This window comes from Chiloscyllium plagiosum, unplaced genomic scaffold (assembly GCF_037043375.1).
Source record: "Chiloscyllium plagiosum isolate Xiang-an unplaced genomic scaffold, Cpla_swu_hap1 HiC_scaffold_47, whole genome shotgun sequence".
In the NCBI taxonomy this organism is placed as follows: Eukaryota; Metazoa; Chordata; class Chondrichthyes; order Orectolobiformes; family Hemiscylliidae; genus Chiloscyllium; species Chiloscyllium plagiosum.
Genome location: NW_028270185.1, coordinates 5,078,466 through 5,105,549, shown reverse-complemented (window position 1 = coordinate 5,105,549; position 27,084 = coordinate 5,078,466). Strand labels below are relative to the sequence as shown.

The window sequence follows — 27,084 nt, the reverse complement described above, 5'->3', positions numbered from 1 at the left end:
ATTCAACTTCTTTATTACAGTATAAACCCTAATATAACATTACTACTTTGTCACGTCCTGAGAGTGTTTTTTCCCTGATAAGAATCTTGATGTGTCCATTGACTCGTGTGAAATTTCAAGCATTGACAATGATTCCATTCTGTCCTCAGCTCCTGTGCTCTTCACTGGTGTGTTCAGAAACTCTGCTGCTCTGTGATCATGAGGATGTGAACATTATGATCAAAGGATGCAGAGATACAGAGTCCTTGCTTATCAGTATTCCAATCCAGGCTACCAATGGGTTGAGATGAGAGGGAGATGTTGTTCAGCAGTGTGGTGGTACATGTTGAAATCTTGTCATCTGGTTCATGGTCACTTCTATCAAGCATCGTTAAAGATTCACTGCTGGTAAATAACAACATACAGAGCAAAAGATGAATCCATGAATATTCTGATTGACTCGGACTGCTTTTATGAGGTTATGGTACTAACTTTGCAGAGTAACACTAGAACAACAGAGCCCTGAGCTGGGCAGGTTTCTGGGACTCCAGGGAAGCGCTCATATTGAATAAAGAAATGCCAATTTTACTGGATGTACCACATGATGGAACAATCTGATGTCCAACTGGGTGAACCTACAAATTGAATTATGGCAGGAGAGTGAGAAAGGAGGGATATTTGAAACAAATAATTTTAATTATCTTTATACCCATCCCTTACATCACCATAAATCTTTAAATTTATCTCTTCCTTTTGCTTATGTTTTAATAAATGACCTCTAAAATCCAATTGTTCAGGGAGAATGAATGGAGTCAGAACAATTGCACATTCGTCTCTTTAGGGTACTGGCTGTCTCTTGAATGATCAATCTAAGTCATGGACATGCATTCATTGTAATTACAAACAAATGCCTACATTTACACTGGCCAGTACACTGCTGTGACATATGCATACCTCTGACATCAGCTCTCATGAAGATGCAAGTTACACCCACTTACTGTTTCCACAGGTGAAGGCAGCCGGCTCCTCCACTTGTTATGAAGATACTTCGATTTTGAGGCAAATGCCGCACCACCCAAGCTGTAAATTTGTATGGCTTTAAAAATAGAAAAAAATGTAAATTAGTAGCTTCTGATGAGTTTGTACTGCACAAAATTTCAAATTTTGGATGCCTTTAACATCTCCCTCTCAGACCTGGAAATAAAATGAAAATGTGTATTTCTGTCAGCTGAGGACTGCCCTGTGACAAAGGGTTGCTCTGTACAACTTCAAGCAGTTTGTGGAGACAGATTGGAAGAAGTCCACTTACAAACATTAAAGGTCATTGTGATCTTCTTTGTAGCAAATAACTGAAATAAGGTGAAACGACCATTGTACAGATTGATCTTGAGAAGGAACAAAGTACTTAGGCAAGTTTAGGTTTTGAAAATTCCATTAAATTATAGGATTGACAGGGATCCTAGTAAAATGGCAGTTCGAGTCTAGAATCTTTGATTTAAGTTGCAAGCATCATTGAAGATTGCTAGTAAATAACAACATACAGAACAAAGGATGAATTAGTGAATGGTGCATTTGACTCTGAGACTGCTTTTATGGGGTTATGATACTAACTTTGAAGAGCAGCACTGTTAGCACTAAAATGACACAGAGCCCTGAACTGGCCAGGTTTCTGGGACTGCAGGGAAGTACAAATGGAATAAAGAAATGTCACTTTTACTGGATGTTCCACATGCTGGAACAATCTGATAGCGTCCAGCCTGACAAAGAAATACTGAATCCTGCATTATTAAATACTAACTTGGTGCTGTCTTGATTAGTAAAACTGTTCATTCTAAATCTAGTTCTAAAATTATTAAATGCAAAAGACACATAATTGTTTGTAAAACTGGAATGTGAACATATGACCCACTCAGCATTTCTCATTCACAAGATTCCTGAAAAATCAAAGCAACTAATAGAAGTAACAACAAGAAATTTTGTCTGATTTCAAGAGAACCTGGTGGATTATGAGAATAATGGGATTTCTTCCTTAACTCCCTAAAGCAATTAAGATATGCTTGGCACTCAATGACACAATGCATCACTTAGCAAACTCATCTAAGCTGCAAATCCTAATATGGCTTCCTTGAGGCCCTCATTACTTCTTGAGACATTTCAGGTAACGAGTCGTACATATGTACAACACAGAAACATCCTTCGGCACAACCCTTCCATGCTGACCTGATATCCTAATTTAAGCTAGTCCCACTTGCCAGCACCTGGCTCATATCTCTCTAAACCCTTCCCATTCATATACCCATCCAGGTGCCTTTTAAATGCTGTAATTGTACCAGCCACCACCACTTCCTCTGGCAGCTCATTCCATACATGCACCACCCTCTGTGTGAAAATGTTGCCCCTTAGGTCTCTTTTAAATCATTCCCCTCTCACCCTAAACATTTGCTCTCTAGTTCTGGACTCTCGCACATCAGGGAAAATACCTTTTCTATTTACCCTATCCATCCCCCTCATGATTCTATAAGTCTCTACAAGGTTACCCCTCAGCATCAACACTCCAGGGAAAACCAACCCAGCCTATTCAACCTCTCCCTATGTCCTTCACTTCAATCACATAATTTATTCAACTTGGTTTTCCATCCCATTATACCCTGAACTACCAAAATTCTCTCAATCTAATTTGTATAATGTTCACTTGACACCCAGCTTCAAACACTTTCTAGGGAAAGAGTTACAGATTTCCACTTTAAGTGACAAAACTTTTTCTTGAAATCACCCATGAAAGCCCTAGCTTTGACTGATATTAATAGAAGAATACAGCGCAGTACAGGCCCTTTGGCCCTCGATGTTGCGCCGATCCAAGCCCACCGAACCTATACTAACCCACTATCCTCCATATACCTATCCAATGCCCGCTTAAATGCCCATAAAGAGGGAGAGTCCACCACTGGTGGGGAGGGGTCCACTTTCTTTTGGACCCCTCCCCACCAGATAAAATATATTTCATATTTGCCACTGTATTAACTTATTTAACCATCTTAAAAACTTCAATTAGAACATCCCTTAATCTTTTATATTCAAAGGAGAACAAGTCCTGATGTGCAACCCACCGTAATAATTTACCCATTAGTCCAAACATTCTGGTAAATTGACACTGCATCCTCTCCAATATCTACCTCCTGAAGTGCAATGCCCAAACCTGAACGCCATTACTCCAAATTAGCGTCTGATGAGAGCTTTACATAACTGTACAATTGTATTATTGTATCAATTCCACCCAACAGCATCTTACCTTCTCACTCCGACAGGTAAAGCCACTGTTTCTGTGATACTTCTGCATATTGAAGACATGGACCCTTCCTTCCAACGTCGTTGCCACCAGTTTGTTCAAACTTATGTCCTTTCCATCAAACTCTACACAGCAAACCTACCCCAGAGTTAATGTTAAAATAAAATTATTGGCTTAATCAGCTGCAAACCATAGTTAGTTCATTTGCTCAGCCACATTTTGTATAAATAATATCCTTACAGCTGTGATCAAATGGCCACTTTTTCCAATCTGTGATCACAGATGACCATTGGCAAAAACATTGATCACTGGGGACATGCCATCTCAGCTCAATTCTATACTTCTCAGGTGTTCAGAAACAGCCCCTTTTAAACAAGAGCCAGTGAAGAAACAAACATGCCTTTATATAGCATTTTTACAGCCTCAATAGATCCCGTGTATCTTTATGATTGATCAAGTATTTTTGTAATGTAGTTATTTCTGCAATGTGGGAATCACAAGATAATTTACACAATGAAAGCTCCCATAAACAGCAGGGTGGCTCAGTGGTTAGCACTGCTACCTCACAGCACTAGGGACCGAGGTTCAGTTCCAGCATCGGGCAACTGACTGTGTGGAGTTTGCACATTCTCCCTGTGTCTGCGTGGGTTTCCTCCCACAATCCAAAGATGTACAGGTCAGGTGAATTGGCCATGCTAAATTGCCCATAGTGTTATGTGCATCATTCAGAGGGAAATGGGTCTGGGTGGGTTACTCTTCGGAAGGTCGGTGTGGACTGGTTGGGCCGAAGGGCCTGTTTCCCCACTGTAGGGAATCTAATCTAATCATAACCGTTAACGAACTTTTTTTTTGCTGAGAAAAAACCTTTGCTGTAGATTTTCAACTTGCACATATCAGGACAATTCGGAAGAAATGCCAATATTCAGGGAAATCAACATTTATAGTGTACATGTTGATTGTTTGGCAAATGGACTCTAATTGGTATATGCACTGTCAGGGTGTGTGCACCAGTTAGAAAGCTGATTGGACTCCACTTTCCAACCAATCAGCACTCATACAGTAAAAATGTTGTTTTCCTTTTACATCGGTATTCCTTGAGAATTGTCCTGATGAGTGCAGGATGAAAAGTTTCAATAAAGTGTGTTTCTCAGTGATATTCAGGTTCTGTTAATTATATTACTTTACAATAAAAATTGGGCAGAAATCCCATTTTTCAAAATACCACAGAGAGCAGGCTTTGATGGCTTAATATCCCATCCAAAAGACAGCACTTTCAAAAGTGCTGCACACCCTCAGTACTCCACTGAATTGTTGGCTTAGACTATGTGTTCATATCTTTGGACTAAGACTTGAATCCAGGACCCTATGACACAGAGGCAAAGTACTGTGACTGACCCTGGATAGCAATCCCATGTCCATGCAGGCTTAACTGAACTGAACAGCGGGGAAGTACATCTGGCTTCAACCTGCATTGTTGCCTCAGTTGAAATGCAGTAGCTCAGCTCAGAATGGGAGCTAAAGTTAATGAAGCTCATAAATGAGCCAGCAGCAGGCAGGTAAGGTTAGTATGGGATTATGTTGGCAGGGACTGATTGGACTGAAGGGTCTATTTCCGTGCTGTATGACTCTATGAGAACCAAATCACTCAACTCACCCCACTCTTGACGTTTGTCTCCCATCGCACTTCCATGTTTCGTAAGTCAAATAGTTTAATATCCCCATTGTCATATCCGGCACAAACACAGCGGTCCCACTGGGTGCATGAGTGGCCTGTAAACCAGCCCAAAACAAACATTCTTTAAGGATGTGGATGTAAATGTGTGGCATGTATTGTGAACAGTGTTGCAGATTCTATGAGCTGCAACTTACCAAAAGCAACTGTCCAACAATCTCTCCTGTTGAATCCTACTGCAGGCTCCATGTTGGCCACAGGAAGGTCCTTTTGCCGTGAATCCCAGACCTTCACTGTACCTGGGAGAGAAGGTACAAGACTCAGGAGGTCACAAGTGTCTGCTATTCTTCATTGCCTATCCACATGCACACTGCCTTCCAAACTCCTTCTAACCCAATAAAGTGCTGCTTCATGGGTTATCAGCTCTTGAACCAGCCTGAGTCAGCTTGGCTCAGTAGATAGCTTCAAAGCATAAACATTGTGTTATCAACATCCATGCCAGGAATTGGGCCATAAATTCATTCCAACATGTAGCAAGAGAGCAGCCTGTTAGCTCTTACTATCAAAGTCCAGGTAACTCGGTTCTGTTTTGACTCAGACTTCTTACTTTCTGTTTATCCATTTTAAATGACAATACAACACAAAGATTACACACCCTGTGATCCTTGTGTCAGCCTATGATTACCTCTGCTCTTATATTCATTCCCCATTCCACTTTCCAATATCCCTTTTCGAACTTGTGATTGGAGGTATGGTTAATAAGTTTGCAGATGACACCAAAATTGGGGCAAAGAAGGTTACCTCAGTACAACAGGATCTTGATCAGGTGGACCAATGGGCTGAGGAGTGACAGGTGGAGTTTGCTTTCAATAAATGTGAGGTGCTGCATTTTGGAAAAGCAAATCTTAGCAGGACTTATACACTAATGGTAAGGTCCTGGGAGTGTTGCTGAACAAAGAGACCTTGGAGTGCAGGTTCATAGTTTCTTGAAAGTAGAGTCGCAGGTAGATAGGATAGTGAAGAAGGCGTTTGGTATGCGTTCCTTTATTGCTAAGAGCATTAAGCATAGGATTTGGGAGGTCATGGTAAGGTTGTACAGGATATTGATGCTTTTACTTTGAAGGGCTTTTGCTCGAAATGTCAATTTTCCTGTTCCTCGGATGCTGCCTGACCTGCTGTGTTTTTTCCAGCACCACACTCTCGACTCTAATCTCCAGCATTTGCAGTCCTCACTTGCGCCTGTACAGGACATTGGTTAGGCCACGTTTGGAATACTGCGTGCTATTCTGGTCTCCTTCCTTTCGGAAGGATGTTGTTAAACTTGAAAAGGTTCAGAAAGGATTTACAAGGATGTTGCCAGGGTTGGAGGGTTTGAGCTATAGGGAGAGGCTGAATAGGCTGGGGATGTTTTCCCTGGAGCGTTGGAGGATGAGGGGCGACTTTATATCAGTTTATAAAATCATGAGGGGCATGGAAAGAATAAATAGACGATCTTTTTCCTGGGGTGAGGGAGTCCAGAACTAGAGGGCATAAGTTTAGAGTGAGAGGGGAAAATTTTAAATGGACCGAAGGGACAACTTTTTCACACAGAGGGTGGTGCATGTAGGGGATAAGCTGCCAGAGAAAGTGGTGGAGGCTGGTACAATTACAGCATTTAAAAGACACCTGGATGGGTATATGAATAGGGGCAGCACGGGTTCAATTCCAACCTCGGGTGACTGTGTGGAGTTTGCATATTCCCCCAGTGTCTGTGTGGGTTTCCTCCGGGTGCTTCGGTTTCCTCCCACAATCCAAAGATGTGCAGGTCAGGTGAATTGGCCATGCTAAATTGCCTGTAGTGTTCAGGGATGTGTATATTAGGTGCATTAGTCAGGGGTAAATGTAGAGGAATGGGTCTGGGTGGGTTATTCTTCAGAGGGTCAGTGTGGAATTGTTGTGCTGAAGGGTTTGTTTCCACACTGTAGGGAATCTAATCTAATAGGAATGGTTTAGAGGGTCAAGTGCTGGAAAATGGGACTAGATTAGATTTGGATATAGGGTGTAGGTTTGCTCGCTGAGCTGTAGGTTTGATATCCAGATGTTTCATTACCTGGCTAGGTAACATCATCAGTGGCGACCTCCAAGTGAAGCGAAACTGTTGTCTCCTGTTTTCTATTTATAGGTTTGTCCTGGATAGGGTTCCTGGGGTTTGTGGTGATGTCATTTCCTGTTCGTTTTCTGAGGGGTTGATAGATGGTATCTAGATCTATGTGTTTGTTTATGGCGTTGTGGTTGGAGTGCCAGGCCTCTAGGAATTCTCTGGCATGTCTTTGCTTAGCCTGTCCCAGGATAGATGTGTTGTCCCAGTTGAAATGCTGGCTTTTTTCATCCGTGTGTAGGGCTATGAGGGAGAGAGGGTCGTGTCTTTTCGTGGCTAGCTGGTGTTCGTGTATCCTGGTGGCTAACTTTCTTCCTGTTTGTCCTACGTAGTGTTTGTGGCAGTCCTTGCATGGAATTTTGTAGATGACGTTGGTTTTGTCCATGGGTTGTACTGGGTCTTTTAAGTTTGTTAGTTTTTGTTTGAGAGTGTTGGTGAGTTTGTGTGCTACTAGGATTCCGAGGGGTCTTAGTAGTCTGGCTGTCATTTCTGAAACTTCTTTTATGTATGGTAAGGTGGATAGGGTTTCTGGCTGTGTTTGGTCTGCTTGTCGTGGTTTTTTCTTGAGATTAGGATATTTGGTCGCCATAGATGTGTTGGACTGAAGGGTCTGTTTCCGTGCTGTACATCTCTATGACTCTATGATTGAATCTTGTTCCATTGCTCTTTTCAGCAGAGAATTCCAGATCACAACAACTCAGCACAAAAAAAAACTTTCTCCTTATCTCGCTCTGATTCTAATTCTGTATCTTGAGGATACTGTGACCATAAATACATTCCCATCCATCAAAATGCCTAATATTTTTACATGTTTAATAATAATGGGACTGGAAGTTTGGCAAGAGCACTATTCATTCATTCAAAGTAAAATACCAGATATGTTCTGGTGATAACTACAGAAAGTTACAGAATCTCACAAAGTTTACTGAAGAAAGAAATCAGGAGGGCGAAAAGGAGGCATGAGATAGTCTTGGCTGATAAGATTAGGGTGCATCCAAAGAGGCACTTTAAATTTATTAAAAGAAAAAGATTAACTAGAGGGAATAGGACCCCTCAAGGACCAAAGTGGACATGAATGTTTGGAACCGTAGGAGATGGGTGAGGTTCTCAATGAATATTTCTCCTTTGTGTTTACCATGGAGAAGGATATGAAGACTTGGGGAAGTTAGTGGTGATATCTTGGGTTCATATCACAGTAGAGGAGGTGTTGGAAGTATTAGAATGATTGAAGGTGGATAAATTTCCTGATCCTGACCAGATATATTCAAGAACACTGCAAGAGGCTGGTGAAGAAATTGCGGGGGCCCTGGCTGACATTTTTGCATCATCATTAGCCAAGGGTGAGGTCCCGGAAGATTGGAGGGTAGTGAATGTTGTGCCATTATTCAAGAAGGGCTGCAAAGAAAAACCTGAGAACTATAGACCAGTAAGTTTAACATCTGTGGTAGGTAAGTTACTTGAGAAGATTCTGAGGGATAAGATATACATGCATTTGGAAAAACAGGGTTTGATTAGGAGTAGTTAGAATGGTTTTGTGAGTGGGAGATCATGTCCCACAAATTTGTTACAGTTCTTTGATTAAGTGACCAGAAAGGTTGACAAGGGCAGGGTGGTAGATGTAGTCTATATGGATTTCAGTAAGGCCTTTGATGAGGTTCCATAAGGTAGGCTGCGCTGGAAGGTTAGATGGCATGGAATCCAGAGCGAGCTGGTGAATTGATACATAATTGACTTGCCAGTAGGAAATACAGGGTAATAGTGGAAGGATGCTTGTCGGACTGGAGGACTGCGATTAGTGGAGTGCCTCAGGGGTCGATGCTGGGCCCATTACTGTTCGTTATCTATATCAATGATTTGGATGAGAATGCACAAGGCATAATTAGTAAGTTTGCTGATGACACTAAAATAGGTTGTATCGTGGACAGTGAGGAAGGTTATCAGAAATTGCAGCAGGACCTTGATCAGCTGGGGAAGTGGGCCGAGAAATGGCAGATGGAGTTTAATATAGATAAGTGTGAGGTCTTGCACTTTGGAAAATCAAGTCATGGTAAGAGTTTCATGGTGGATGGTAGGGCCTTAAGGAGTGTAGTGCCACAGAGGGATCTTGGAGTTCAGGTGCACAGTTCTCTGAAAGTGGAGTCCCTGGTAGACAGGGCTGTGAAGAAGGCTTTTGGCACACTGGCCTTCATCAGTCAGGGTATTGAGTATAGAGGTTGGAAAGTTATGTTGCAATTGTATAGGACATTGGTGTGGCCACACTTGGAGTATTGTGTTCAGTTTTGTCACCTTGCTATAGGAAAGATGTTATTAAATTGTAAAGAGTGCAGAAGAGATTTACAAGGATGTTGCCTGGACTCAATGGTCTGAGTTATAGGGAGAGGTTGGATAAGCTAGGACATTTTTCTTGAGAGCTTAGGAGACTGAGGGGGACCTTATACAGGTGTATAAGATCATGAGAGACATGGATAGGGTGAATGCCTTTTTCAGTTTTTTTCCCAAGGTTGGGGAATCAAGGTCGAGAGGGCATCAGTTTAAGGTTAGAGAGGAAAGAATAAAAGGAAACCAGAGAGAGTGGTACGCACATGGAATGAGTTGCCAGCAGAAGTAGTTGAGGCAGGTACATTAACAACATTTAAAAGACATTTGGACAAATACTTGGATAGAAAAGGATTAGAAGGATATGGGCAGGGAAATGGGGTTAAGTGTGGCCAGACATTTTGGTTGGCATGGACCAGTTTGGGTCAAAGGGCCTGTTGCTGTGCCGTAGGACTATATGATTCTAAGTGATTAATTGGCCCATTGTGCCTATGTTGATTCTTTGATAGAGCTATCTAGTTACTCTCTTTCTGTCACATTTTTCTGGGAATAAGTGTAACACGGACTGAAACAATATACTGTGGTAATTTGAATATTCTGGATCAGGGAGACATACAGGTGTGATACACAGAGCATGTTACATTGTCAGTGATGTTAGCCTTAAGCAAAAGTCTAAAACAAGGCTGCTTTTGCTGGTGCCACTTTAAAACTGGTGCATGTTTGACTGTTGGTCTCTTAATGAGGTTGTACTAAATTGAAAGGGCATAAGAAACCATTGCACCCTCATGTCTGGGAGTCTTGTTTTTAAAAAGAAATCACTGAAGGGATGTGGCTGGGCCAGCATTTATTACCCATTACTAATTGCCCTTGAGAAGGTAGTAGTGAGCTGCCTTCTTAAACCACTGCATCCTTGGTGTGTCAGAACACCCACAGTACTGTAAGGATAGGATTTCATCAATATTGACCCAGCGATGGAACTGTGGAATTCTGGATGGGTGAGAACTTGAGGCCTTTCAAATAAGCTGCAAATTATGGAAGATGGAACTATGAAGACGAGGTCAAATGTAGGAGAGCCTCAAGAAAAGGTGTGGATTATATTTTGGTGGAAAATCTGTGTTAGTATGGGAGCCTCTGACACTATCTGCTGAACATTTCAAATTGATACAGATCATCACAAATAATGCAGTTGTGTAAGTAGTTGGGAACATTATCTGCTAATTGATCAAAATTTTTGATTAGCAATTGTTTAATAACATGACCTTTTTTGATATGTTTCACCCAAAGGGGCAGATTTGCTGAGTTTTTGGCCCTGTTTCTTAAATCTGGGTTTTTAAAGCTCTTAATAAAAACAGAAAATGTTGGAGAAACTCAGCAGGCCTGGCAGTGTCTTTGGATAGAGACACAAAGTTAACCTTTGAGTTTTCTGGTTTTATTTCATATTCCCAGCATCTGTAGTTTTTTTCTTTTAAATGCACGTGGTTTGTAGAAAGAAGGAAGTGAAAGGGCTGCCTAGTTTGACAAGAAATTAATCATCTGAAACATTGCCTTGGTTCTTCTCTTTTTACAGATCCTTGCTGCCTGACCTGTTGAATACTTTCAACACTTTCTGTTTTTATTTCAGATTTTCAGAATCTGCAATTTAGATAGTTTAAGATCCCAGGTTTAGGATAAAGAATAGTGCCAAGCCTTGATTTCATAGAATGCTAGAGATTCACAAGAGACCATTCAGCCCATTGTGCTTTGTGTCAGCTCTTTAAAAGAGCTATCCAAATGGTCGCACACCCTTCTTGATTCCCAAACTTGCAAATTTCTCCTTTTCAATTCCTCTTTGTGAATCTGCTCTCAATATCCTTTCAAGCAGCATTAAAGAAAAGTCTTTATCTCCTGTCTGGTTCCAGTGCATACTATTTGTAGAAGTACTCACCATCCCTGCTGCCAGTGACAATCTCTGGGGCCCCATGTCCATTTTCAAGCCCACCCACACCATCAATACAGTTAATGATTTCTTGATGTGCTTTGGCTGAGTAGAGGGGAGTTTCAGATGCTTCCAAGTTCCTGTGGAGTGACAACAAGTGAGTTTTTAGGTGCTTTCATACTCACATTTTCATGTAGCAGGAGAGAATGATAGCTGTCCCTATTACTGTTGAGTTGAAACCCCCTTATTAAGACAAAGATGCTACATAAATAAAGTTGTTGTTATTATCTGGATTTAACCTAAGATTTCACATCACATGACCTCCCAGTTTGATCTGGCCCACCCTCATGTTGAATCAGTGGTGGCCACACATATTCCTTCAGAAACTGCACTATTCCTTGCATCATTTTCTGGAATTTCATTGCATCCCAGATGGGGCCTGCATCTTCTGTTTGTTGTACATCTGTCTGATGCAGCTGCTTCCTGGGGGGTTTCTGGGTGATTAATCTTTATTTCTGAGACCAACCAGGTCAAGCTAAAAGGTTTTGGGAACTCCTCATGGGGCACAAAAGACATTTTCTATAAGCAGTGGGACTCTGATTTTGAATAATGACTCCTAGATACTGCATATTGAACTATCCAACTTAATGAGAACTAAGCACTTGAGTGTGACTTACAACGGAATGCTGGAGTTAAATTATAAAAGAAATTAAGGAGAGCAATGAAAAGAGGTGCTCCTTGCTTTTACCTTCACCAATGTCAGTATTCAGGAATTGATTTTTACTCTGATTATCTGGTAAGTGACTAAGATTTATTCTATTCCTAAGGATCGACATAGTATAGCAACCGGTGAATGTTAAGGAAGTATATTTTTAAAAATTGGTAAATACAAGGTTGAATAAAATAAGTAAGTAACAATAGAACACCTTAAGGAAGGCAGGACAGGCGATGTGTCCTGGATGCCAGTTTGGTCCAAAGCAAACACATCTGCAGGAAATGTTTGAAGATCAAGCAGTTCAAACTGGACATATAAGCTGGACATTCATCTACAAACACAGTGACACGTGAGGGAGAGGGGAATTTTGATAAATTTTATGTGTGAGGAGGCAGTCATACCTCTCAAGATTGGTCTCATTTGGTCAGTATTCAAGGACAGGAGGGTGTCACTGTGGGTGAAGTGGGTAAGGGGACTCAGAGGGCAGCATTTGCAATTGTCCAACAGGTTTGAGATTATTTCAGCTTATTTGGTTAAGGGTGAGGGCCATAGGATAGATGGGCCTACTGAACATCACACTGTGGTAAAGGAAAACGGATAAGGAGAAAGGAATATTAGTGGTGTTAGGGGTCAGTGCAGTGAGGAAGATTGATATTGTCCTCCAGCAAAGAGTGCAAGTCCAGACAACTTTGCTGCTGTTGGGTACTATAGTTCAGGATAGCTGTTCAGGGCTGGAGAAGAACTACAGTGGGAGGGGGAGGATTCTGTTGTCATGGTCTATGTAAGTACCAATATCATGGGTAAGTCAAAGCAGGAGGTTCTGTATTGTCAGTAAGAAGAGCCAGGTGCCACATTAAAGAAGCAGAACAGGGTCACTATCTTTGGATCATTAAATTACTGGAGGGGGAGTGGGATCTGTACTGATGGAATGATCTCCATTTGAACTGTACATGGGCTGGTGTTCTTGCTAACTACACATCTGGGAATAGTGAACCAAGTGATCAAATGTAGGGCACTTGTGGTAAATCAAAGAGTAGAGTGAAAGCCAAAGAGAAAGATATTATGATGAGAAATGATAAACAGATTGTGACAGAAAGAGATAGATAATATGAATCAAGAATAAAGGTGTAAATGTAAAGGCATTGCATTTGAATATGTGAGGCATTCAAAGCAAAACATATGAACTAAGAGCACAAACAGAAATAAATAAATAAATCCACTCTGGTAGCCATTACAGAGACATGGCTGCAGGAAGACATGGGATTGAACCTGAAAGGTAGAAGACATTTAGGAAGGTCAGGGAAAAGGTAGAGAGGTGTCTCTGTTAATTAATTAAGGCAAATGCTCTGGGGACATTCCATTGTTTCAAATTTCAATGTGACAGCTGGTGAAATCCAGATTCTTTACAACACTGGAATTGAAAATTGATTTTTATCATGATCATGAAGCTATTTCTGATTGTCATAAAAACTCAACTTGTTCACTAATGCCCTTTAGGGAAGGACTTTACCGTCCTTACCTGGCCAGGTCTACATGACACCAGACCCAGAGTATTGTGGTTGGCTTTTAACTGTCCTCTGAAATGGCATAGCTCAGTTGTACCAAACCTCTGTACAATAGGTGCACCCACACCATAGAGACTGCAGCCAAGAAGGTGGCTCATCATCACTTTCTCAAAGGCAGTCAGGGATGGGCAACAAATCCAATGATGATTACATCCTATGAAAGAATCTTTTAAATCCTCTGAATAATGGTAGATTTGAGTGTCCAAATGACCTACTTCTGCCCCTGATCTGTCTGTCCTAACTTGTGTATTTATATTTTAATCCATTGAACTGTCCTATCCAGGTATAACTATCCTAGTTGTATAAAGTTTATTGACTGTCACTGTGATGGCAGGAAGCTTAGTTAGGAAAGGCAATGGCTCCTGCTCCTGAATATTCTCTTGTGGGCCTATCAAAGTGAGGTAGTCAGAGGGCAAGATTAAGCTGTCGTGTTCTTTACAATTGATCAGCCAACACTAAACTCAGAGAAATAAAATGGCCACTTGGTGCAGTACTAGAGATAGGCTTTATCCTATCTGGTTCATGGAACCATCGTCCTCAGAATGAGTGCTTTACGTAGAAAAGATTAAACAAATGGAACGGAGCAATTGGGACAGTTCTCTCTGGAAGGGAAGTATGATTGGAGACTTGAGGTATTCAAAACAATGACAGGTATGGACAGAGTGAATCTCTTCTCATTGGTGAAAGGATCAAGACCCAGAAGGCACAGATATAAGGTATTGGCAAAATAAGCAGCGAAATAAAGAAAAACATTTTCTGTGTAGCGAATGATTAGGATCTGGAATAGTCCTTTGCTCAATTACTCCTTCAACAAACCAGCACAAAGTGGACAGAATGGCCTTCTTCCATTCTGCAACCATTCTAGGATTTAGTAAGACTAGATTTTATGCCAGCTTTTGAATTGAAAGAAGGGCTTTCAATTTTGAAGTCTTTTATTAAGCAATTAATTCCATTTTTTAAACAACTCAACAAACCAACTTATTACCAGATGTGAAGATTGCCTTCAAAGTCTCCTGTTGCCAGATGCCTCTGCTGTAGACTGGTGGCTCCAAATGTCCCACACCTGAAAGCTCTGGGCTTTTCAATCTACAAAGCAAAAGGAATACTTGGTAAGCCTGGAGAAGTAGGAAAAGCACCACCTGGCAGAGCGCTAATGCACTGTGAAATTTAGAAGATAAATGTTTGGCTACCACCTTGGCCATATCATTATTGCCAGTTGAGTTTTAGCAAAGGAGATCACTGCAAATTTGCAAATCCTGGCCATTTGAATTGAGGAACATCAATCAGGATTATAGCAATAGTCATCCTAAATCTAAGCTATGATCAGAGAGAATTCGGAGCTGTACCAACTCAAGGATCAAGAATTGATCACACCAATTTCCAGAGACTGTCACTCCCCGTGCAGTACTGAGGGAATGCAGCAATATTTTTTGGATGAGATGTTAAGCCAAGGTCTTTTCTCTCTTGGGAGAACATAAATTTATCCATCAACCGATTGCACTGAAATAGGTGGCCTATTCATTATTGTGAATACTCAAGAAATCTGCAAAGGACTGATAAAAATAAAACATTATTTTCTTTATATACCTTCAAAATATTCAATGACGGAGTTTCCACCGCTTTAGAACAGTACAGCACAGTACAGGCCTTTCAGCCCTTGATGTTGTGCCAATCCTTTATCCTACTCTAAAATCAAACTAACCTACATACCCTTCATTTTACTATCATCCATGTGCCTATCCAAGAGTCACTTAAATGTCCCTAATGTACCTGACTCTACTCCCACCGCTAGCAGTCCATTCCACGTATCCACTAGTCTCTGTGAAAAAAAACTACCTTTGACATCTACCTGTAACCTTCCTCTAATCACCTTAAAATTATGCCCACTCATGATAGCCGTTTCTGCCCTGGGAAAAAGTCTCTAGCTATTCAGTCTACCTATGTCTCTCAACATCTTGTACAACTCTATCAAGTCACCTCTCATTCTTCTTCACTCCAATGAGAAAAGCCCTCGCTCTCTCAATCTTTCTTCATAAGAAATGCCCTCCAGGCCACACAGCATCCTGCTAGGTCTCCTCTGTACCCTCTCTAAAGCTTCCACATCTTTCCAAGAATGAGGCGACCAGAACCGAACACAATATTCCAAGTGTGTTCTAACCAGGGCTTTATAGAGCTGCAACATAAACTCAGCCCCCCTGCTAATGAAAGCTAACACACCATACACCTTCTTAACAATCCTATCAACTTGGGTGGTAAGTTCCAAAGTTGCACAATCGCCTGAGAAAAAAAACTTCTAATCTCAGTCCTAAAAAGGTGATCCCTAATTTTAAAAGTGGACTGACCCACAAAAGTTAGTATCCTACCCAGGTCTACCTTGTCAAGACCATTCAGGATCTTATAAACTTTGAGTAAATTGACCCCAACTCTTCTAAACTCATGCAAAAACAAACCCAGCCTCCTCAATCTATCCTCATAAGTCAACCAGGTATCATTCCAGGTATATTTCTAGTAAACCTCCTCTGAACTACCTCCAATGCATTTACATTCTTCCTTAAATAAACAGACCAATACCGTACACTGTATTTGAGATGTGGTCTCACCAAAATAATAAAGGATATATTCCGCTCACCTTCTTAATCATTGTACTTGCATACTAACATATTGTGTCTCATGCATCGTACTATCTAGTGTTATGGACTAAGCCAGACCATTTAAAACATTCTTAAGCAGGCAGCTCAGACCATAACTTTGCGATTTGTTTCGGTAAGTGTACAGTGACAGTTACCTGGAGTAAGTTAGCGAGGTTGACTACTAGATTTTAAAACAGACAAAAATTTATCCACAAAATTACACAATGAAACACAAAGAACAGAATAAAGAACACCTACAGAACTCAGTCTAACCAAACTAGACTTAATTATGCTGTTCCAAATAATAGTCCCAATAAGCAAACTCCCTTTGAAAACCAGCATAAATAGAACACATGCTTACAGGTTGACATTGAAGGGAGGGTTTCCACACAGATCCCTGTTGAACTCCTCACCAGTTCAAGGCTGAACTAAACTGCTCAGCTCAGCGAGAGAGCTGACCACTCCCCTTTCTTTATTCAGGTCACTTCTAATACATGACCACTTTGGCCTGAAGTCTCACCTGTTTACATATAAACAAAACACCTCTCAAAATCCTTTTCATTTTTGTACCAAACCAGACTGATTGGAGCCTGGCCTGGTTTATTACCCCTCTGAAAATAATCAAGGATAGGGTATCCTTGAGCCAAGGAATAGCTTTTAGATTAAAAAAAGAGTAGCTTGTGACACTAGATTGCTCTGCACTTTGAAATTCTGCAGTTGTTACTGTTTAAATAATACTCTGCTTCTTTATTGTTCCTGACAAAGGGAACAATTATCCTACATTATGCTCGTTCCACCAGACTTTGTCCAATGAAACTATTTAAATCAGTCTGTATCCTTGTTATGTCATCTTCAAAATATACTTTCTTACCTATCTTTATCTCATTTGCAAATGTAGATACCGTGCTTCTAATTCCCTCACCCAAACTGTATATATTGTAAATGTTTAAGGGCCCAGCACAGAACCTGAGGGACCCCACTCATCAGATCCTGCCAATCTGAAAAAGTCTCACTTATTCATAATTTCTATTTTCCGCCAGTCAGCCGGTCTTCTATTTATGCTTACACATGACCCCCTATACCATGAAGTTTTATTTGTGCAGTAACCTTTTGTGTGGAACCTTGCCAAATGCCTTCTGGAAAACCAAGAACAGTCCATGAATGGGCTCCCCTTTATTCACAATATGTATTACTCTTGCAAAGAATTTCAACAACATGGGTAAACAAAACATCCCTTTCACAAAACCATGATAATTCTTCCTGATTACCTTAGGTTTTTCTATGTGCCCAGATATAACTTCCATAACAATTGATTCTAACTCCTCAATGACAAATGTCAAGCTAACCAGCCTAAAGTTGCCTTTTTTCTACCTCCATCCCTCTTGAATAGAAATATTGACACATTTTGGAAAATTAACACCAACACATCTATTAACTCATTAGCCACTTCTTTTAAGACTTAAAGGTGAAGCCCATTATAACCCAGTAACCTATCAACCTGCAGTGTCATCAGTTTACTCAGTACCACTACCCTAATAATCAGAATGGTACCAATATCTTCTCTTCCTTTAACCTCCAGACTGAGGGTTACTGTGTTACTGGGATTTTTAAAAACATTTTTTTTAACAAAGACATAAACAAATAATTTATTAATTGTACCTTCCGTTTCTTTTTCTACACTCACAAGAGTAACTAATCTCCAAATTAAGAATGGGTAACAAAATGTCTGCCTTGCCTCATCCTGGAAAAAAGAAATTTTATAACTTTACCTTCTTTGATACTAAAAGAAAGACTTGTGTTTATACAGCACCCAATCACAGTATTTACAAACGCAAAAACTACTTAATATCACGATAAATTACAATGGCATGGAGCATGATATGGTCACCTCATTTCATACAAGTGATGTGTTGATTTGCACATAGCAAGATCCCACAAACAGCAATGATGTGAAAAGAAAGACCTGTATTTGTATGCCACCTTTCATGGCCTCAGTGTGTTCCAAAGCTTCACAGTCACTGAGGTACCTTTTCAAGTTCAATTACTGTTGTAATGTGAGAAGCAGGGCTGTAAATTTCTGCACAGCAAGCTCTCACTGATAACACTGAGATAATGTGACAATGTAATGTTGACTGAAGGATAAATATTGACCAAGTATCATGGAAACCTTCTCAATAGCCATGTACCTTTATGTCCACTTGAGAGGGCAGACAACATCTCTGAGATTGCAGCATTTCCTCAAAACTGTACTGCAGTGAAAGCCTGCCATATATAGTGTTTCTTTCAGCCCTTGTATATATAACTCAGCAAAGTCAATAATGGGCAAGTTGAGGTATTGTGGGCTTGTCACTGAGACTAGTTACGTAGACCACCTAGACTAATGCTGTGGGGATGTGGTTTCAAATCTCACCATGCAGACAGTGAAATTTTAATTCAATATAAATGTTAGAATTTATAAAAATCTAATGGACATGGAAGTCCTGTTGATTGTTCTAAAATATCTGCTGTTTCAATCATGCACACTGACTTGCTAATAATCCTGCAAATGCTGGAAATCTGAAATAAAATAATGGTTGAAATGTTAACTCTGTCTTTCTCTTTCCGCAGATGCTGAATTTCTCCAGCATCTGTTTTAATCTGCTGCCCTTACCTGGTTTGGCCAGACCCAGAGAAATGCGATTGACTCTTAACTGCTTTCTGAAAGCACAACAGCTCAAGGATAATCAGAAGTGGGCAATAAGTGCTGGTCCTGCCAGTGATTTCCACATCTCTTTAAAGAATTAAAAATCTCATTGAAATTGTAGATTGCCGAATGTTAGTACAGAAGGTAAGAGTAAAGGCCGTGAAAGCAAAAAAGATAAAATTATTATTGTCATCTTATCTGCAAGCAATGTGGAGGACAATGCAAGTGTTTTTTCCAACACTTCTTTAAACAGTTACCACCCTTTTAATTAGAAAAAGAAAAACACAAATCTCAGGCAAAACCGCAGAATAATGAGATGGAATAACCACTGACACATTTTAAGTTATTTTATCATTTTTATCTTTGTCTTTCCTCCAGACTTAGTGTAACATCTCGGAATGTTCCAAAAACAAAATCGGAAACAGAGATATGCAAAGTTACATATTTCTCAATTAACAGGAAAGATGGATCATATACAACTTGCCACTCTTCGGTTTGAATGTGCACAGCAATTTTACAGATATTTATAATGCAATCTCCTTCCATGTGTTTCTAAAACAATATAACAGTTGGAAGTAATCTGATACAGTAGCTATTACACTGCAAGTTTAATCATCATATGCTCAGCTGGTAACTGCACTACCCATTGTGAAGATGCAGACCAAAACTCTCAGGTTCTAGTAGGTAGGTAGAAAAAGTTGGATATTTAGGCTGCTGGATGAGTTTTGAAAAAGATTGCCAAGTTCTAGATGAAGTTGAGCTTTTTGAATATTGTTGTAGCTGCATTAATTAGGTAAGTGTTGATTGCTCCCTCATACTCCTGACTGGTAGCTTGTAGATTGTGAACAAACTTTCAACAGTCAGGTGGTGGATCATTTTCTGCAGAATATCCAACCTCTGATCTGCTCTTGTAGTCATAGTATATGTGTGGTTTGTCCAGGCATTTTCTGGTCACTGGTGACTGTGAATTCTAATTATTGCAGATTTACTTACAACAATGACCTAGACTGTTGAAGATGTGTGATTGGATTCTCTGTTGTTGGAGACACTTTTGTCTGCATTTGCATGATAGAAAAATTACTTGCTACTATCAGCCCAAGCCTGAATTTTGTCCATTTCTTGTTTCAGGCAGATATGGACTGCTTCAGCATCCGAGCAGTTGCAAATGAAGTTAAACACTGTAATCAACAGTGAAAATTCCCATCTCTGACCTTATGAAGTAGGGAATGGCATTGGTGAAGCAGCATTCCGTAATTCCCAGCACCATTCCTGTCAATTCTGCTGGATTTCCAGTTCTACCTTCATGGCCTCCCCCATCCACTCTACAAAGTGACCAAATCTAGCTCGACCAATGTCAAGCCATGTTGGAGTGGGGGTAAGGTGGAGGCTGAACGTTGCCATGGTAAGAAACCAATGCCTTCAGGGAAGAAAGAAACAAATCTTAAAACCATTTGTCAACGTGAGTCGTGGAAACAGACACATTTGTGCAAGTGGAAATTGAGAATATATATCCTTCCATCTTAAAATTTATGTTCTGTCTGAACTTCTTCCACTTCTGATGAAAGGTCATTGACCTGAAATATCAATAAGTTCTATTTCTCACAGATGTTGTCTAACCACTCGAAAGTTTCTAGCATTTTCTGGGGGTTTTTTTTCCCTCTGATTTCCAGCAACCGAATTTAGTAATTTTGCTGCTGTAATGGTCGAGAATAGGATCAGGTTCTCGCCAAATGGAACAGGACCAATTAATCCATTGTACAAGGATCGAGATTAGAGTGGTGCTGGAAAAGCACAGCAGGTCAGGCAGCATCCGAGGAGCAGGAAAATCGACGATTCAGGCAGGAGCCCTTCATCAGGAATCCTCATTCCTCTACTCTCATCTTGACTCATCTCCAGCATCTGTAGTCCTCACTTTCGCTCATTGTGCAAGGTTGCAATGTAGCCATTATTTCGCTGGCCAATCGCATCATTAAATCTTGGTCGTTGCTACATTGTAAAGTTCCCCACCATCCTGTAACACTCCCTTTATCTTTTCCCCAACAGTTTGCAACGTGGATTGTGGAAGAGCCAAAAGAGAAACAAAGAGTTACCGTATGTATGTCTTTGATCTCTCCGCTTGTTGTCTCGTACACGCCGATTATTCCCCGACTTGGTGCCCCAGAGCCGGAGTCAGTCCCCAGGCAAACGAATCGGTTACTGCACGGGATCCATAAACATCCGAAGGGGGTGAGAGGCAGTTTCTGATGTGATAGAGATACCAGCCGGGGCTTGGGACTGTCTGACATCGCGTGGAGTCAGTAACAATCCTACTCCGCAGGTACAGGACGAAATGGCGGGGGGATTAAAGATTAATTATAGATTTAAAAAGTATTTAATTCAAATAATACAGAATGCCCTTTGTTTACAACCGATCAGAATCTAAACAGAACACATTCAATTATATTTAAAGAACACAGATTGTTCCAAACTGCGCGGGTTCTTGAAGATCTGATCCAAACTAAAAAAAATTAAAACTTGAACATTGTTTTAAAATCGTGTTGTTATAATTTAGATAAATCCCAGGCCTGATTTTAGGGTTATTTTTACAAGATCGTCTTGATCAACAAGCTTGAAGCTAATAAAATAAATCTCAGGTCAGATTTGAGATAAAACATAACAGAACTCAGTTAAAACTGAAACTTTCTGGTAGGCGGCGCTCAACAAGGCCTGCTTCCGCTCAACGACTGAAAATGACCACCTCCTGCTGGTCGAGCGAGGAATACTCTGGAATATGACAATTTTGCATTTATGTATCACCTAGAGGCAGCCCCAGGAAACCGCTTTTTGCTCCAGGAAACCGCTTTTTACCCAATGAAGCACGTATTGAAGTATAGTGTGATCTAGAAAAAGTAAGGTCTAGTTTATCCACAGTAATTAGCAAAGTTAATAATGACCTGAATAATCAATTTTTCCGTGATGTTGGGTGAAGTAGTCAGGCAATTTGGAGGGGCCAGCCACTTTTCTTTTGAAGTAGCGTGGTGAAAATTTTGACATAGCATCCAAAAGACAGTGCAGTATTCCCTCAGCATTGCAGTGGCCTAGCTTTTGAAGAAGCTCAGAGATAAATGAAACTGCAGATGCTGGAATCTAAGGTAGACAAACAGGAGGCTGGAAGAACACAACACGCCAGGCAGCATCAGGAAGTGGAGAGGTCAATATTTCGGGTGTAACCCTTCTTCAGGACTGGGAGGTGGGTGTAAGGAAAGCTACAGATATAGGGGTGGGGGTCAGGGTGGTAAGGTGAATGCAGGTAGAGGATCTGACCTGGTTGGTTGATGGGAGGAATGAATCCAGTTGGAAGCTAGAAGGAAGAGTAATTGAGAGGAATGGAAAAGGGGCTCGGGGCTCGGAAGGGAGTCGGGTGATGGGAAGAGAGATTATTTGAAGTTGGAGAACTCAATGTTGAGTAAGCCCCCCCCCCCCCCCCAAAGCAATAAAGGCAGGGTCCCCCTTTGTCCTCACCTACCACCTCACATTCTCTGCATCCAGCGCAACATCCTTAAATACTTCCACCAGCTCCAACTAGACTCCGCCACCAAGAACATCTTCCCCTCCCCCACTCCTCTTTGCTTTCCACAAGGACCGTTCCCTTTGCAAATTCCTTGGTTTGCGCCACTCTCCCCACCAACACCCCTGAACCCTGAGGTACCTTCACCTGCAACCAGAAAAGATGCAAAACCAGCCGGCACACCTCCCCTCACCTCCATCCAGGGTCCCAAACAGTCCTTCCAGGTAAGACAGAGGTTCACCTGCCTCCCCTCTGACCTACTTTACTGTATCCGGTGCTCCCAATGTAGTCTTCTCTACATCGGGGAGACCAAATGTAAATTAAGGGAACATTTTGCAGAGCATCTCAGCTGGGGCCGACCTGACCTCCCAGTCACCACCCATTTTAATTTCCCTTCCTGACATGACCATCCTTGGCATCCTCCATTGCCACAATCAATCAGACAACAATTTGGAGGAACAACTCCTCATGAATAGAATAGAATCCCTACAATATCGAAACGGTCCACACTGACCCTCCAAAGAGTATCCCACGCAAACCCATTCCCTACTCTACATTTACCCCTGACTAATGAATCTTACTACACATCCCTGGACACTATGGGCAATTTTTCCATGGCCAATTCACCTAACCTGCACATCTTTGGACTGTGGGAGGAAACCAGAGCAAACCCACACAGACCCAAGGGGAATGTGCAAACACCACACACAGTCGCCCAAGGCTGGAATCAAACCTAGGTCCTTGGCAGGTTAACATCAGTGCTAACCACTGAGCCACCACACTGCCCTAGGTAGCCTACAGCCCAGAGAACTCAACATTAAGTTTTCCAATTTCAAATAACCTTCCTTCCCATCCAACCCCTCTCCCAGCCCCTTCCCCTCTCTTCTATTACTCTCATCGACCCTTCCTTCTAACCACCAACTGGATTCATTCCTCCCATCGACCAACCAGGTCATACCCTCTACCTGTCCTCATCTATCCCCACCTTACCACCCTGTACCCCCACCCCCTTTATCTGCAGCTTCCCTTACACCCACTCTCCAGTCCTGAAGAAGGGTTACACCCAAAATGTTGACTTCTCCACCTCCTGATGCTGCCTGGCTTGCTTTGAATAATCTAAACTGAGTGCTGGGTCATTGGAAGTGCTGGCTGTTCAGGTGAAGGTAAAAATTCCATGGCACTTTTATTTGAAAACAGAGCAAACTGTTTTGCCCCCGGTCGGTATCATTCAAACATAAAAGATTAATCAATACATTATCTAATTAATTGCCTTAGGACATAACTATAACAGAAAGATGTTAAGCTGTCTTCAATATCAGTATACAATTTCTATTTAGCCTGGCTTACCTTGAAGCTGTATTTGGTTTTATCTTCTAAACTACACAATTTAGAATTTGATACAGCTTGATGCCCCTTTAAATTTTCTCAATAGGTTGTGCAACCTGTGTTTTTCTAAGTTCCTCTCACAGATCTTGGAATAATTTCTGTTGTTCATGCCTACACCCGCTCCAATTAATGTACCTTTATACAGAATGTGGTCATAGTTGAAGATATTTCCAAAGTAACCTCTGTAGATATGTCTGCTTATTTTACATATCTGAAATACCAGTCGAATTTTCATCATTTAACCTCATTGGAAGGGAGAGAAAGAGCTTGTTGATGCCTCATGATGTTGCCTCACAGAGTCTCAAGGACCAAAAATCAATGCCTGATCTGTATAGCTGATTTAGAGAGGTCAGTCTGCAGAGACTCACAGATCAGTGAGACAACAGCAATTTCCAAAGCTCCAAGCAGTGAAATGACAATAGGAAGCAGCAATGTAAACACAAATAGAGTGTTTCACAGGGGGTGAGTTGAAGCCCAGAAGAGCAAGCCTTCTCTGTAGGATGCCCAGTCCTGCTATAAAAAGGTGAGGACTGCAGATGCTGGAGATCAGAGCTGAAAAATATGTTGCTGGAAAAGCGCAGCAGGTCAGGCAGCATCCAAGGAGCAGGAGAATCGACATTTCGGGCATAAGCCCTTCAAGATTCCTGACCTGCCTGACCTGCTGTACTTTTCCAGCAACACATTTTTCAGCCAGTTCTGCTATAGTTCAAAAAAGAATGGGTACACTGCAGAAGAGAAAGAAGTGTTTTGGGATTCTGAGAATAAGCCATGAGTATTCTGGGTAGACTGGGAGAGCTGATTTTAACTGTTGTCACAGCGCAGGCAGGTGGGCATCAGTAAGTGCAGAAGGTCCTTTCCTACCAGTAATGAGGTCTGAGTCAGTAGAGCTACAGTCATTCAATCTGTGGGTAAGCAATGGAGCGCCCACTCTTGGAATTGGTGGGCACAAATTATATTTGTTTTTCTACATTAGTATTTTTTTTTATTTATTCACTTGTGGGATGTGAGTATCACTGGCTGGGCCAGCATTTATTGCTTGTCCCTACTTGCCCTTGAGAGGGTGGTGATGAGCTGCCTTCTTGAATCTCTGCAGTCCCACCTGCTCTGGATCAACTCAGAATGCCATCAGGAATAGAATTCTAAGATTTTGAGACAGCAACAGTGAAGGAATAGTGATAGTTTTCCAAGTCTGGATGCTGAGTGGCTTGGAGGGGCACTAGAAAATGGTAATGTTCCCATGTATCTGCTGCCCTTGTCCTTCTAGATGGAAGTGGTCATGGGTTTGGAAGGTATTGTCTGAGGATCTTTGATATGACTAATATCAGGCTGTTCAAGAGCTTATGCTTGAAACTTCAACTGACCTGCACCTCAGATGCTGCCTTACCATGTATGCTTTTCCAGCGCCATATTTTTTGACTCTGATCTCCAGCATCTGCAGTCTTCACTTTCTCATATATTAGGCTGTTGCTTGACAAGTCTGTGACAAGCTCTCCCAATTTTGACATTAGCCCCGGGATGTTAGTAAGGAGGACTTTGTAGGGTCAACAGGACTATTTCTGCCGTTGTCTTTTCCAGTGCCTAGGTCAATGCCAGGTGATCCTTCTAGTTTTATTTCTTTGAGACTTTGCAGCAATTGGTACAACTTGCTAGGCCATTTCAGAGGGCAGTTAAGTGTCAACTACATTGCTGTGGGTCTGGAGTCACATGTAGGCCAGACCAGGTAAGGATGGCAGATTTCCTTCACTGAAGGACATTAGTGAACCAGATGGGTTTTTCTGACAAAAAACAACCTGCAAATCAATTGGATACCATTACTCCTTTTCAGTGTTGATTTGTAATTAGTGTGTATTTTTAAAGATGTATTTATACCACAAACTGTCCCTCTTACTCCAGTCCTGTATTGTTCTCAGCCTCCGGGTACATTGAATTTCTAATCCTTATCCTTAATTCTTATGCTTTGGCAGCTTCCATTCATCCTTGTGCGTTAGTGTGACCATTGTTTGCAGTTTTGATTTTTATTGCATTCCTCACCCATGGCGTTATCTTTCTTTTCATTTGCAGAACAGTTGGCTCTTGTGCCTTTCACCCTTCTCACAATATTCCCAAAGCATGGTGGCTCAGTGGTTAGCACTGCTGCCTCACTGCACCGGAGGTCCCAGGTTCAATTCCAGCCTCAGGTGACTGTCTGTGTGGAATTTGCACATTCTCCCTGTGTCTGTGTGGGTTTTCTCCCACAGTCCAAAGATGTGCGGGCCAGGTAAATTGCCCATAGTGTTAGGTTCATTAGTCAGAGGGAAATGGGTCTGGGTGGGTTAACTCTTCAGAGGGTCGGTGTTGACTTGTTGGGCCAAAGGGCCTGTTTCCACTGTAGGGAATCTATTCTTGGCAGCATTGAATTGGATTTGATCAACAGAATATTGAGGGTTATGTTATGATCCAAGACCTGATCACCAGGCTATGATCTGGTGAGGAACCAGGAAGTTTTCTTTAATGGAGACAAAGTTTGAGATGCCACGAACTTACAAAGAGAATAAAGTCACAACATTCCATGGTGTTAACAAATGAAAACTGTAACTATTCAAAGTTATAACAGTAACACATGACAATATATATACAACTTACATTCTAATTTTTAAAATTAGCACTAGGTACGTATGGATAACCGTGAGACTGTGATCGATCACCCCATAGAACTCATCAAATACTAAATGAGATGAATATAGATCCCACAGATTTCTCAGCAACACTTCCAGACATGAGTCACCCTGTGAGTAGTGAAATCTCATTCAAATCTCGTTTACAAGGGATAGCAATTCCTCTCTGATTGAATTAGTGATTAATCAGAAATGTGTTCTGAGCCAGACCTGGCCCTCATATCACTGAAGGGTGATGTTGGAGGGTTGCTTTCCGGACTGGAGGCCTGTGACCAGTGCTGTGCCGCAATGATCGGTGTTGGGTCCACTGCTTTTCTTCATTTACATAAATGATTTTGATGTGAACACAGGAGGTATGGTTAGTAAGTTTGCAGACGATACCAAAATTGGAGGTGTAGTGGACAGTGAAGAAGGTTGCCTCAGAATACAATGGGACCGGGATCAGATGGGATGAGGAATGGCAGATGGAGTTTAATTTGGATAAGTGTGAGGTGCTGCATTTTGGAAAGACAAATCAGGGCAGGACTTATACACTTACTAGTAAGGTGCTGGGGAGTGTTGCTGAACAAAGGGAATTGGAGTGCAGTTTCATACTTCCA

General features: G+C 41.4%; 1 protein-coding gene across 1 annotated transcript; it reads right to left on the bottom strand.

Moving 5' to 3' along the window:
• LOC122542755 (dynein axonemal assembly factor 10-like) lies at nucleotides 1–21,606 on the bottom strand. Its single transcript, XM_043680756.2, has 8 exons — nucleotides 20,989–21,606; nucleotides 14,571–14,671; nucleotides 11,315–11,445; nucleotides 5,135–5,236; nucleotides 4,920–5,035; nucleotides 3,269–3,403; nucleotides 978–1,075; nucleotides 1–384 (listed from the first exon to the last, which is right to left on the bottom strand). The coding sequence occupies exons 1-8, from the start codon at nucleotides 21,181–21,183 to the stop codon at nucleotides 174–176; spliced, it is 1,089 nt and encodes a 362-aa protein (XP_043536691.1). The 5' UTR covers nucleotides 21,184–21,606; the 3' UTR covers nucleotides 1–173.
• Between the last annotated feature and the right edge of the window lie 5,478 nt (nucleotides 21,607–27,084).

Coding starts and splice junctions, on each gene's coding strand:
- LOC122542755 (XM_043680756.2), bottom strand. CDS start 21,183: ATGTCAGACAGTCCCAAGCCCCGGCTGGTATCTCTATCACATCAGAAA. Junction 1,076..3,268: donor TTACCTGTCGGAGTGAGAAG/GTAAGATGCTGT, acceptor CTATTTTTAAAG/CCATACAAATTTACAGCTTG. Junction 385..977: donor TGCCTTCACCTGTGGAAACA/GTAAGTGGGTGT, acceptor GTTATTTACCAG/CAGTGAATCTTTAACGATGC.